We start from the raw sequence: 14,199 nt of genomic DNA on the forward strand, positions 1-14,199 counted from the left end.
GGGAGTTACTCCTGATGGTCTCAGAGTCCCCTTGGCAACTACTCTGGGCTTGCCACGTCCCTGGCAGTACTAGGGATTTGTTCTGTGGTAGTGCCTAGGAACCCCACGGCGCGAGGCACTGAACAAGCACGGAACACAACGCTGGGCTCTGCCCCATACAGCTTACACTCCAAGTATGAGAGACAACAGGTGGATTTGTGGTAATGCTGTCCTGGGCCCGGGACAGATCTGTGCTTGGTTGAGCACCCCCATTCACACACCCCTTTCCAGGCATGTTCTGGGGCTGTTTGTTTAGCTGGGTTCTGGGCCCGTTCTTGGGGCCTTTCACTGTTTCATATTAAACATCTTTATTTTTGTGCGTTATAATAAAACAGCTGGTACTTAGCTTCTCCTGGTGAAACAAACAACAACAAACCCAGCTGGTGTGGCCAAGCCCCCGCCCAAGTTTGCCCCTGCAGCAGGCACATGAGACATCTTGTTTCCTACGAAATGACCCGGCTCTGTCCCGGCCCTCCCACCGCTGCCCCGGGTGGTTGGGGCTGTTTGCTTGCGCAGTTGACAGACTGCTGCAGGGCGATGCCCATGCCCCCCTGCTCTTCCGGGCCCCAGTTGCTCTGCTAATGCTCCTCCCTCAGCTGACCTGCTGTTACAGCCTTTTCCAGGTCCATAAGCATGAGGAGGCAGGGTCCTGCTGGCAAGTGAAGGTGAAGGGCTCCTGCCTTGTGACCATGCTCTGGCCTGGAGCCCGGCCTACAGGATTCCATGACCTGCCCCCAGGGGAGGGTGGCAGTGAGAAGGGTGCTCCATGGGCTGATGGGCCGCCCCGGCATTCACACTCACAGCTTCCCCTTTGGCCTTTTCCAGGTGTGATCCGGACGGCAGTGGCCAATCTGGACAGAGAAACTCAGGACCGGTATGAAGTGGTGATCCGAGCCACGGACATGGCAGGGCAGCTGGGTGGCCTGTCTGGATCCACCACGGTCACAATTGTGATCACAGATGTCAACGACAACCCTCCACGATTCCCACAGAGTAAGAGTCGCTGTTCCCCGTCCCGGGGGTCTTGCAGGCAGCCTGGTGCTGAGCCAGCCACTGCTGTGCAGGATTGTTGTTGCTGACTTTGTTTTGGGGTAGCAGCCAGAGAGCCAGTCAGGGACATAGCCCCCTTGTGCTAGGTGTTTCACAGACCCAGAGATCTGGATCCTGTCCCGAGAGCTTGCAGTCTAAGAGGGCAAGTGACGTGGAGTGGGGGAGCCAATCAATGCTGAGTTTTAATGCAGACCCATTTGTTTGTTAGAATTCTTCTGGAGTCAGTGTCATCTCTCCCCATTGGCCCTTCAACCTGCCCACCTTGGACTGGCTGGCAGTGCAGAGACACTCTCTGACGCTGGTGGCTCCGGGTGTACAGGAGTACAGGCTGCGGGCCAGGGCATAGTCAGGTCTGTGCAGGTTTCTCTTATTCCACAGGGCAGTGGTGGTGGCAGAAGGGGATCTGACCGGTGATCTGTGCAGGAGTCCTGGCTGCTCCTGCCCCAGCCTGCGGTCGTTACGTAGTGGGTTTATTACTCCAAGCGCTCTGCAGATCCCAGCCCTGCTCATTAACCGAAGCAGGAGGGGTGTCCCAGGGACAGCCTGGGGGAGTCAGTTGGGCTGCAGGACTGTAGGTGTGAGGAGTAGGCTTAGCTGTCTGTCTCTGTCTCCCTCCCTGGGCCTGTAGCACTGGAAGAGGGAGAGTAACCCCCAAACTCCATTGGCAGGTCAGCCCGTCTCTTCCCGTCATCTCGCACAAATGTTAGGTGCCGATTCAGACCTCAGACACTGGCTTGAATGAGCCCCAGGCCCTTCCTTGCCACCTGGCAGTCCACTAGCCCCTGCCCGCACACCGCGTGCATGTGGGGTGTGACTGAGCTGATCTCTAGCTCCCAAGCCATTGCCAAGCTCTGTGACCTGCAGTTGAGTCCCACCACAGGGACAGAAATCCTGTCACTGAAGAGCTGCTGGCTTGGTCTCTGCCTCGCACACCAGCTGCAGAGCTGTGCAGCGCTTGGCTGGCAGTCTGGGGCAGAGCTACAAAGGTTCTGAGCTGCAGCTGGAGGGAGTTCAGCCCTCTGAGCGCATTTGTATTCCAGACGTTAGCAGTGGGAAATGGGGCTGTGCTAATGCTGTGCCCACAGAGACCTCGGCACTGGCCCTGGACTGGCCAACATCCGTGCAGCTGGTTCTGAGACAGGCTGGTGGGGTTGCCAGACTTCTAGAGACTTGGATGCTCCCTAATGCCTCACACCAGTTTCCTTCATCCAGAGTGGGGTTATTTGCTTTCCCCTCCCCCATGAAAAGCCAACACGCCTTGCACAGAGGTTTAGGAAATGGGGCATCCTCTGGGGTTCCAGCCGGGCCTCATGAAGCCCAGACTCTAGTGTGGCTGCCAAGGATAAATGGGACATTGCACACTAGACAGGACAAAACTCTGCAATCTGTGTGTGCGGGAGCTGAGCCGCACCGGACCAGGGACCAGCCAGGTGTACCCAGTAGGGTTGCTGGCATTCTGCCTGGAGGCTGGCGCACTCACCTAGTGGAGATGCCCCCAGGGAGTGTCTGTGCACTGCCTGAAGGGAACCCGGGGATCAGGGTCAGCAAAGGCCACACTGTGACGCCAAGCCCCTCTCCTCCCCCTTGGCAGAGATGTACCAGTTCAGCGTTGTGGAGACTGCCCTTGTGGGCACTGCGATCGGGAGAGTGAAGGCGGAGGACTCGGATGTGGGGGAGAACACAGACATGACATACCAGATCAAAGATGAGGAGGGGGTGCAGATGTTTAAAGTCACCACAGACAGCAACACCCAGGAGGCGATCATCACCGTGCAGAAGGTAAACCCAGAGGAACGGCACCAGGAGGAGGTAGGAGGTGGAGGCAGAGGCGGTAGGTGGGGGAGGGCAGGGCAGGACTCTCAGAGCAGGACAGAGCCCTTCCCTTTTGATGATACCTTCTGGTGCTGGTGTGTTTCAGAGGCTGGGGAATCGCTCCTGCGAGAGCTGGTTTAACAGCATCGAGAGAAGTTGGAAGCCTCAGACCCTCCCCCCAGCTAGCAGGGAGCTGGAGAAGTGTCAGGAGAGAGAAAGGGAGAAGCAAAGACTGGAAAGAAAGGGCCGAAGAAAGGCAAGGCAGGCAGGGCACCAGCTCAGGAAGTTGCTGCCCACAGACGCTAAGAGACACAGACAGTTGTGAGCGTGGAATTTACAGAGAGAGACTTTCAGACAAATCCGTGACGAAGGGGTGAATGCTGCCATGCGCGGAAGCAAGGTGTTCAGCGGAGGGGGCTAACGCTAATCCCCGTTATTGATAGCACCTATTAGAGAGCAATATGCCCACGGAATGCCTGAGCCTGACCAATCGCACATGGAGCGTGTCTGCTTTTTGTGGCAAAAACACTGGGTGCAGGCAGGAAAGAATGAGTGCTCACCACGGCCATTGCATTCCAGTCACCTCTGCTGTAAAAATAATCACAGGGTGATTAATGATCACTACACCATTGGAAATCAGTCACTCGCCCCCATGGTGTGCACTGCCTTCTCAGTGCATTCTGAGTTCCCACATCAGGCCTTAGCTGAATGTAGAGTGGGGGAGGGCAGGAAACGTTCTTCCCAGCAGTAGCCCTGTAGGGAGTGGGCAGGAGAGCTCCCAGCTACACTTGTTCCTGCCTGGCAGGAGAACTCCCAGCTACACATGCCCCTGCCCGGCAGGAGAACTCCCAGCTACACATGTCTTGCCCGGCAGGAGAGCTCCCAGCTACACATGCCCCTGCCCGGCAGGAGAGCTCCCAGCTACACATGCCCCTGCCCGGCAGGAGAACTCCCAGCTACACATGTCTTGCCCAGCAGGAGACGTTGTAGGGGGCATGGCAGGAGAGCTCCCAGGTACGCATGCCTTGCCCAGCAGGAGACGTTGTAGGGGGCACGGCAGGAGCTGAGGCTCTGGGCTTCTCCAGTCCTGGCCTCTCCTGGGAGCCCTGGTGGGGTCTAACCCAAAGGAGCAGTAGTGAATGCACCAGAGGTGGGAAGGAACCGTCAGATAGCGAATCGCTAACCCTGTCCTGTTGTCTCAGCCCCTTGACTACGAGGCCAAGATGGTTCACACTGTGGTGGTGGAGGCTCTGAACAAGTTTGTGGACCCAAGGTTTGTGGATCTGGGCACGTTCCGAGACCAAACCATTGTGCGGGTCTCTGTGCTGGACGTGGATGAGCCCCCGGAGTTCCGGCCCCCCTCCGACCTGATAGAAGTCCAGGAGGATGCCTATGTTGGCTCTGTGGTGGGAGTGGTCACCGCCCTGGACCCCGATGCTGCAAACAACCCTGTCCGGTAAAATCAACCTTCCTAGCTTCACGTTCTCTTCTGCCAGGTGATGGGCCTGTGAGCGACACAGAGCCCGGCGGGTGCCTGAGAAGGGATTTGGGTGGGAGGCTGAATGACAGGAGAGGGGCATGCAGCAGAGGGTGACAGCGCCGGGTAAGAGGGGACAGGCAGGCGAATGGGTGACACAGGGCAGGCGTCTGGCAGGTGAGTGACAGAACCAGTGTGCAAGTAGCAGATAGGTGAGGGCACAAGCCAGGTGAGTGACAGATATGTCATTGGCAAATGATGGGAGTTTCAATGGCAAAGGAATGCCAGAAAAGGGGAATGGGTGATGCTCATACATACGTGTGAACGACAGCAGGGCAGCCGCAGAGAACAGGCTAGTGAGTGACCAGAGACGACAGATAGGCAGTGAAGAAGACTGACAGATGTACAGTGTGGTGTGTGCTGTGGGGTGTGCAGTTGGAGCCCGAAGCAGGAGCTGGGTTCACGGGAGGGATCAGAGACCATGGAGTTGATGTTTGGGCAGGGGCAGCAGCTGATCTGCACAGGACATTTCCCGTTTCCATTCATTTGTGGCTAAGGAAATTGAGAGTTAAACTCTCATTACCTATGGCACAAAAGCTGCCTTATGGCTCTGCCAAGTGGCCTGAGTGGTGAGTGGTGGCAATGAAAAGCTGATGTAGAGAAAACATCCTGGACTTGTGGAAAATTCCCTTGGAAGGCTGGGTGTTGTGGTGCCTGGAGTCTCTGTGCTGCGGGTCTCTGTACACAGCTGCTCGCTGGAAATGGAGCATGGCCGTGTGCTGGAAAGGAGACCTGCATACTGACCCAGGAGTAGCCTGGAGCCAGCGCATTGTGGCCTTGGATTCAAGAGCTTTATCCTGGAGCTGTTCCTGATGACAGAGAACAGGGCAGAAAGTAAGAGCAGGGACTCCGGAGAGGAGCGCACAGGATGGAAGGGGAAACAGCTGATGACAGCCTGTGAATATAATCAGCAAATGACACAGAGAGATAATGTTCTAACAGGCCTGCTCAGGACCACAGCAAGGCACTGGGGAATGCACCGTGCCTGGCTGTTTGGTGGGGAGGGAGCGTCCCAAAGCCTCGCACTGGACCTTCGAATTAACATAGAACCATGTAGGAATCCCCACGGGAAACTTTAAACATAGAATCATAGAACTGGAAGGGACCTCGAGAGGTCATCTAGTCCAGTCCCCTGCACTCGTGGCAGGACTAATTATCTAGACCATCCCTGACAGGTGTTTGTCTAGCCTGCTCTTAAAGGTCTCCAATGATGGAGATTCCACAACCTCCCTAAGCAATTTATTCCAGTATTTAACCACCCTGACAGTTAAGAAGTTTTTCCTAATGTCCAACCTAAACCTCCCTTGCTGCAATTTAAGCCCATTGCTTCTTGTCCTATCCTCAGAGGTTAAGAAAAACAATTTTTCTTCCTCCTCCTTGTAACAACCTTTTACATATTTGAAAACTGTTATCATGTTCCCTCTCGGTCCTCTCTTTTCCAGACTAAACAAACCCAATTTTTTCAATCTTCCCTCATAGGTCATGTTTTCTAGACCTTTAATCATTTTTTGTTGCTCTTTTCTGGACTCTCTCCAATTTGTCCACATCCTTCCTGAAATGTGGTGTCCAGAACTAGAGACAATATTCCAGTTGAGGCCAGAGCAGAGCAGAGTAGAGCAGAAGAATTACTTCTCGTATCTTCTTTACAACACTCCTGCTAATACATCCCAGAATGAAGTTAGCTTTTTTTGCAACAGTGTTACACTTTGACTCATATTTAGCTTGTGATCCACTCTGACCCCCAGATCCCTTTCCGCAGTACTCCTTCCTAGGCAGTCATTTCCCATTTTGTATGTGTGCAACTGATTGTTCCTTCCTAAATGGAGTACTTTGCATTTGTCCTTATTGAATTTCATCCTATTTACTTCAGACCATTTCTCCAGTTTGTCCAGATCATTTTGAATTTAAATCCTATCCTCCAAAGCACTTGCAACCCCTCCCAGGTTGGTATCCACAAACTTTATAAGTGTTGTGACAAAGTTCCTCCTCCACCTTGGTGGGTCCTGCGCTTATTGGCCGATTTGCTCGCTTCACAGTTTCACCCTGTGGGTCAGGAAACAATCCAGAGACCTTCCCTTCTGGTAGAAGCTATAGTCCAGGTCAATTCCTCCTGTGTTTGATCAGGAGTTGGGAGGTTTGGGGGGAACCCGGGCCCGCCCTCTACTCCAGGTTCCAGCCCAGGGCCCTGTGGACTGCAGCTGTTTAGAGTGCCTCCTGGTACAGTTGCACGACACCTACAACTCTCTGGGCTACTTCCCCATGGCCTCCTCCCAACACCTTCTTTGTCCTCACCACCAGACCTTTCTCCTGATGTCTGATAACGCTTGTACTTCTCAGTCCTCCAGCAGTATGCCTACTCACTCTCAGCTTCTTGCACACCTCTTGCTCCCAGTTCCTCTCACACACTTCCTCTCCTCTGGCTCCCTGGCTTGACTGGAGTGAGCCCTTTTATAGCATCAGAGAGGCCTTAATTAGAGTCAGGTGCTTAACTGCCTCACCTGACTCTTAGCAGGTTAATTGGAGTCAGGTGGTCTATTAGCCTGGAGCAGCCCCTGCTCTGGTCACTCAGGGAACAGAAAACTACTTATCCAGTGGCCAGTATATCTCCCTTCTGCTACTCTGCTGTTCCCAACTGGGCTGGGTCTATCACAGAAAGCAACAAAGGGTCCTGTGGCACCTTTAAGACTAACAGAAGTATTGGGAGCATAAGCTTTCGTGGGTAAGAACCTCACTTCTTCAGATGCCTGAGGTTCTTACCCACGAAAGCTTATGCTCCCAATACTTCTGTTAGTCTTAAAGGTGCCACAGGACCCTCTGTTGCTTTTTACAGATTCAGACTAACACGGCTCCCCTCTGATACTTGGGTCTATCACAGTGTACTCTGTACGCTATTATCTAAATCATTGATGAAGATATTGAACAGAACTGATCCCTGCGGGACCCCACTCATTATGCACTTCCAGAATGACTGTGAACCACTGATAACTACTCTCTGGGAACAGTTTTCCAACTAGTTTTGCACCCAGCTTATACTATACTGCTCCATCTAGGTTGCATTTGATTTCCCTAGTTTATTTATGAGCAGGTCATGCAAGACAGTATCAAAAACCTTATTAAAGTCAAGATATACCACATCCACCACTTCCCCCCAACCACAAGGCTGGTTACCCTGTCAAAGAAAGCTATCAGGTTGGTTTGACACGATTTGTTTTTGACAAATCCATGCTGACTGTTACTTATCACCTTGTTATCTTCTAGATGTTTGCAAATTGATAGCTTAATTATTTGCTCCATTATCTTTCCGGGTACAGAAGTTAAGCTGACTTAACATGTACTGCCACAGTCCCCTCACCGCCCGCCCAGTTCCTGTCAGTCAGCCCAGAGCGTTGTGCTAGGAAGGCAGCCGGGGAGAGAGCCCTGCTGGGGTGAGTTTTTGGGATCAGCCACATGACCCTGACTGCCAGAGTACATGCACACAGCTGCACATACCTGCACAAACACGCTCTGCATAGACTCTGCTGTGCCTCAGACATGTATACGCTGTGCCGGGCACACTCAGACTTAGCTCAGATATGCTGTAGGCCCAGGGGTGTGTCTATGCTGCGGTCAGAGGTGTGACTGCAGCTCGTGCAGGCACCCCCACGCTAGCTTTAATTGAACTAGCATGGCTAAAAAGAGCAGTGAAGGTGGGGCCGTGTGGACCCCCGGGTAGGCTGTACAAGCCAAGCCAGAACGCTGGGGACATATTTACATTGCTGGCCTGTTCAGGGGCCATGCATGTCTCCACTGCTATGTAGCCATACTAGCTAGATTGACATTAGCATGGATGTGCTGAACCGAGCTGCAGTCACACCTCTGATTGCAGTGTAGACACACATACTGTGCACGTTCTCTCCTCGCATACAGCGTGCGCACATCCGCTGCCTTACTGGGGCTTTGCTAGCAGTGCTGCAGAATGTAGATTTTATTTCCTAGTCTTTAATGATAGGAAATGGGCCTTGGGGATGGAATTGCTCTTTCTCGCTTGCTTCTTCTGCTGCTTCCCTGGGGGGGTGGGTGGGAGTGATGCATTATTTGCGGAAAGAACAAGTGACTGCAGAGGAAAGAGCCTTTCTGACCGTTGAGAGAGATGGCGATGTTTGGGAAGGGGCGCTTGAAGCAGAGAGAAGCAGGAGAAGTGACTCTGGTGTTACAGCAGCACAACACACTCCAGACAGAGTCACATCTCACATGTCCAGCCTCGAGGGCTTGGCCAGTAGGACTCCAAGGTACCCAAATCCCCTGGCCTCAGCCCCACGAATCGGAATGTGTTTTCTCTTGTTATGCCTGATGCATTCAGTTATGAATTCTCCTTCCAGCACCCCCTAGGCAGACAGCTCCTCAGAGTCCTGTCATGCTCCCTTGGGGCCCTCTGCCTGCCTGCATACTTGGCTGTCCACTGGTTGTGGTTTTTCAGTGCCTAGCAGCATAATAGATGGCATGTCCGCTTCCCGTGAGCCTCCATTAGTGGCTCTGTGAGGGCGAGCTGAGCTCCCGCTTCCCATTCCACCACACCCCTCCCCCTGCCCCGAGCTCTGCCTTGCAGCAGCTGCATGTAATCAGGTGTGAACGAGAGGCCTCCTCACCACTCCATCCCCTGCCCCAGCGACTGCACCAAGATGAGGAAGAAGAGACTTTTTGTCAGACCTCTGTTGCTCTCCCATCCTCTGGCCACCCGAGTAATGTAACAATCCTCAACACTTACTTAGTTCTTCATGGCTTCCAAATGCTGCACAAACATATTAACCCTCCTGGTCCTCTGCCAGGAGGTGACACACTTGTTGGCAGGACATCACCTCGCATTAGCTCCCAGCTAGACTCACAGCATCTGTTCTTCCTCTGAGACACAGAGGAGAGCAACTGGTCCTGACAGCACTCCAGGGGTCGATCCCAGGCCCATTGGAGTCTGTGCTGAGTCCTCTCTGCTGGTGGGTCCCCTTTACCTGTCTGACCCTTTGCTACTAGAAAGGAGGAGGAAAGAGGCAGCCTCTTCCCTAGCTGTGTTTCCATGGGGCTCCCCTCCCCTGACTCCGCGTTGTGTCCTGGGCCTGCCTGGGGCCAGGTACAAGGCAGAGGAGCTGCAGTCTCACCTTGCAATGGAGGGGCACAAACACTCTGCCCTTGAGGTGAGGCATCCCAAGGAGCCCGGGAGACAGCTGAGCTGAGATTGGCCTCATCAGCGTTTCCAGTTCCCACTGGTACCAGCTCCCAGAACAGGAAAGGAAGAGCCGGAGTGTGTCTGGCACGGGTGCCCTCAGCCCCAGGTGGTCCCTTCCACCCGCTGAAGGTGCTCGCCCCTAGACTCCGTGCTACAGGCCATTGCTCGTGCAAACAGCTGAAGAGCCGCGGTGCCTGGGCATTCTCTGGGCTGGTTATGGGGTTTGGCTCATGAACTTGGCAGGTTTGGTTACACGGGTGAGTGGATTCTATTCCCCCATTTTGGGGCAGCGCGGGGCAGCTGATGTGAGACCCTGCACGTACACCTACCTGTGAAAAGCTGACAGGACCCCAACTCTGCCCCATGCTGCTGGGAGAGACTGGGAGCACAGAGGGGAGGGCCCTTTCTTTCCCCTGTTGGCCAGTTCATAGCCTCTAACAGGGCTGGCCATCTCCATGGCTTCCTGTTCTCTGCCAAAACCCATGTGACCCTCCGTCTGTGTGTCACCCTCGCAAAGAACCTCATGCATTAAAGGCACAAGAGGGGAAAGAGTCCCAGAGTGGAGCCCTATCACTTCCCAACTCCATCAGGCTGGCCGAATAACTCCTGAGGCACTTCCTCATGGCAGCTCATGCCTCCGATGACAATGGGAATGAGCAGCGGCACGCACGGATATCTAGCACAGTTCCATAAACCCAATGTGCATGCAGCAGGCTTTGTGCCTGGGCTGGGAGGTTTCCTCCAGCCTCCTGGGAGACACCATCTGGTACATGGAACATTGTCCAAGTCAGACACAACATGGAGGCAGCCTGGGTACTCGCTGCCCTCCTTTCCATGAGCCATCACAAAGATGGTCATTCCTGCCCCTCAACATGTCCACTTCACTCTGGAACAAGCCCATTCCCCAAGCCCAGGAGATTCCCTCAGATGGTTTGATACAAGATGGAGCCCAGCAAACTCTGCTTTTTCATGCTACATTTGAAGTCAGGCTTCAGGATGACTTCAGACCCCAACACCTGCTGACATCCATCCAAATGCTACCTCCTTGAAAGCCAGCAGCCTGACCCAAGCACTGGAGCTCTCTGCCCATGTAGAGGCCAGGGGGACAGAGAGAATGAAGGGAAGGAGCTACAGTCTGGGCTTTCCCAGGCGAACAGAGTTTGCTGGTGGAGGCTGTGTCAGAGCTGTGTGGAGAGAGGAGTTTCGTCATTCCCTTGGAGAGTTAATTAATCCTTCCCTTCCAGCTCTGCCAGGATGACTCTCTGGACTCTGCCGGGGCCCTCTCTCTACAGACAGAGTTAGCAACCCAACAGGTCCCTGTCCCCCATGGAATACCTGCCTCACTCCCAGCAGATGGCACCAGGCAAGGCACCTTCAGGTGATGCTGGTGACTCAGAACTCACCCTGGTGCCATTCTGCAGAAGCACCTGCACTGACCTGGGACTTAGACAGGTTCAGCTTCCCAGAGGGCTAGTGCTAAATAGCCCCCCTCCCTGGAGAGCTGGCTGCAGGAGCAGAGTGGTCCCATAGCACTCTCTGTAGCAGGCTGAGATTGGATCTCTGCATCTGTGCCACGGTGAGTTTGTGTGGCTCTGGCTGGTTCCAAACTGCTAGTTCAGTGCCACTCCCACACAGGCGGTCACTCTTCCACGAAGCCCTGCAACAATGACAGGATTCTGATGCCCAAGAGAATATTTCGATTCCACAGCCATCTGGGTGGGTCACCACAGCACACCAAGGGGCTTTGCCATCCCCTCTCATGTCAATGGGAGATGGAGCCCAGGCAGCTTGGCTTGCATCACTCCGTGAAAAACAGCCGCAACTTGTGTGTGTCCAAATGCAGGTGACTGTGCCAGAGAGAAGGGTTAAAAAGCAGCATAAACCCCATCAGGACATGGCAGGGAATCTTTATCTAAAGGGAAAGAGCTTTTAATTTCATTCCAGCTCTTATTCACTGTCTGACAAAGGCAGGGGCTGGGACGTTTTTAGATGGGAATTTTCTGTTTCCAGTTGGCTTTTCGGCTCCTGCTGTATTTCCTGTGCACAGGGTGATTTTTCTCAGCCGCGCCATTGTATTAGGTAATACATTGATAGACTGTCTGGTACGTGAGCTTGTTTGTATGGGAGCCTTTTGTTTCTCTCTCTCTGCAGCGAGCGTCTGTGTTCTGATTGCCTGCGTTCCAGGCTTTATCAGCACTGGGAAGATGTTGCTTGGGATTTAAGGTTCTCAGAGATATTTTTGTTTGGCATTCACCAAATCCAGAGACATGTGTTGGACACGGGCATTTTATATACTCCAACAACACAGCGAGAACTACAACCTGCCATACCACAAAAGAGAGAAGAGAAAAAAACAAACATCACAAAAAGCTTTTCATAGGGTTTGAAAAGCTTCCCATTAACAAAACCACCATTAACAAAAGCCAACAGACATGGTAGCAAATGTGCTCCTCATCGCCGTCAGGGGAGGAATGAAACAACCTGCTTGAGAAATGCAGAAAGATGAGCACCAAGAAAGCTGTCTAAATGAAACAGTCACTTGTAACATCCAAACAACAGGCGATGCCAGCAAGAAGAGAGGAAAATGGATGACAAGGGCTGCATTCCAATCAGAACCAGGGACTGCGACAGCATAAAGTCCCGAATATCAAACACTGTGCAGGCTTCAGGCGGAGGAGCAAGGAGCATCCCAGAGTCCAGGAAATCTGGAGAACATGGGCCTGATCGGCTCAGTGGGGTTGGGCTGCAGCATCACATGCGGGTGCCCAGACACTGGGAGGAAGGGGTCATAGATTCATAGATTCTAGGACTGGAAGGGACCTCGAGAGGTCATCGAGTCCAGTCCCCTGTCCGCATGTTCTGCTTGTAATGACAGGTGAGTTTGGTGGCTATAGCTCAGTGCCCAGTTGACAAAGATCTACGTGACAAAAAAATGCCTCATCAATTCAGCATAATTGGCAGTTTCTGGTCATTAGAAATTCTGGGCTGAGCTGTGTGGGCCAGAACCTTTTCTCCCTGCTGATCTCAGCTCTGGACACGTAGGAACAGCATGGGGCAGACAGCTGTCTGAATGAACGTGGCCCCGGGGTGAAAAGAGAGAACGTCAGATCCTATTGCTGTCTGGCCTCAACTCAGCCTGAGCACTCCAGAACCACAGTCCCACAGCACGTTCCAATGGGGCAAGCTGCCCCTAACCACTCTGGCACCTCACTGGAGAGGAGCACAGATGTCACGTTAGCGATGCGTGTGTGTGCACGTACGTAGCTGCGTGTGTCTGTGTTATAGCTCTTGTGTGATGGTGATGCAGCCAGCAAGGTGTATTTGTGTGTAGTTTACCTTGCCAGTGGCACGCCCCTCTTGTTTGCACCAAGTCCCTGCTGTTCAGTTCACCCATCCCTAGCATTTACTCCAATTGAAAATTGCCCACAGTGCTGGGGTTAACATCCCATCTATTGAAAACATGCTGCGGGATCATTAACGGTCAGGGCCTCGACTTTACATCTACCTCTCACCCTAAGGCCACTTAGCACCATGCAGATGCTCTGGATTCAGCACTGACTGCAGAGTGAAGCCTTCTTTTATCTAGACGTAAGCAGTCGCCCGGCATCTTGCCTGGTGTCCCTTTTGCTACATCTCCAGCCAGCTCACTTCAGGCTGTGACTGGCCAGTTCCCACAAGTGAAGCAGGATCAGGACTTGTTGCTATATGGAAGAAGAGCCCGAAGAAAAACTCAGGTGTTGCAGAAAGTGGTGTTGGGAGTTCAGTAGGGGGTGCTCTGAGGGGAAACTCGCTTTCTCCAACTACAGAAAGCAATGTTATGAAGAGGAGAAAGATTAGTAACTAACCAACAAGGACAGAATGGGATGGAGTGGGTTCAAGCTGCAAGAGGGGAGGAGAATTTAGGTTAAATAGCAATAACACCACCACCACCTAGCACTTAGATGGGGCTTTTTGTCTTCAACATGCTGTGCCGACATTAAGTGACTCTCCAGAACCCTGCAGTGAGGCAGCGAGAATCAGGGTATCCGAGAGCTCCCAGGGGATTTCAGGCAATAGAACAAGTTGCTGAGGGTGCTTTGTAGAATTACCAGGACTGGAGAGATCCAAGGTTGGGACCCAGGAAAAATAAACTCAATCCTGCCACACTGTAGAGAGCTGGACACGCCGGCTCCTCAGAAATCCAGCTCCTCCCACTGGACTCTGTGGGAGAGGAGCGCAATGGTACAGGGACTGGAATTATTGCAGAGCTCGAGAAGGACAATCAATCCTTAAAAGACAACGTAGACATGATTTAAAATACACTTACAAGCAAAGCAGTTACAAGTGTGAGAAGAGAGGCTCCAGCACAGAGTTGTGCTCACACCTGCCCCCAGCTTCTCAGAGTCAACGGATCCCAGATGCTTCTAAACTCAGGGGTCTCTCTCTCCTTGGTGATTGGATTTTCGTCCCCAATTATTTTTATTAAAAGAAGTTTTTTTATTTATGCAGCAAAGACAAGAAGACAAACAAAACAGATGTGTACATCTCATGTCTACCACAGAAATAGGCAGACATATGGAGAAGA

The 14,199-nt window shown here is 52.8% G+C and overlaps 1 protein-coding gene across 2 annotated transcripts in view; it reads left to right on the forward strand.

The window, feature by feature from the left end:
• The window catches only part of CDH22 (cadherin 22), a 153,731-nt gene that overhangs the window by 90,987 nt on the left and 48,545 nt on the right, over window positions 1–14,199 (forward strand). For both annotated transcript variants that reach the window (XM_054046240.1, XM_054046241.1), the window contains 3 exons: window positions 865–1,032; window positions 2,681–2,868; window positions 4,104–4,357. In XM_054046240.1, coding sequence (XP_053902215.1) covers window positions 865–1,032; window positions 2,681–2,868; window positions 4,104–4,357 — 610 coding nt within the window. The remainder of the gene's footprint in view (window positions 1–864; window positions 1,033–2,680; window positions 2,869–4,103; window positions 4,358–14,199) is intronic.

The sequence above is a fragment of the Malaclemys terrapin genome, chromosome 12 (genome assembly GCF_027887155.1).
Source record: "Malaclemys terrapin pileata isolate rMalTer1 chromosome 12, rMalTer1.hap1, whole genome shotgun sequence".
Taxonomy (NCBI): Eukaryota; Metazoa; Chordata; order Testudines; family Emydidae; genus Malaclemys; species Malaclemys terrapin.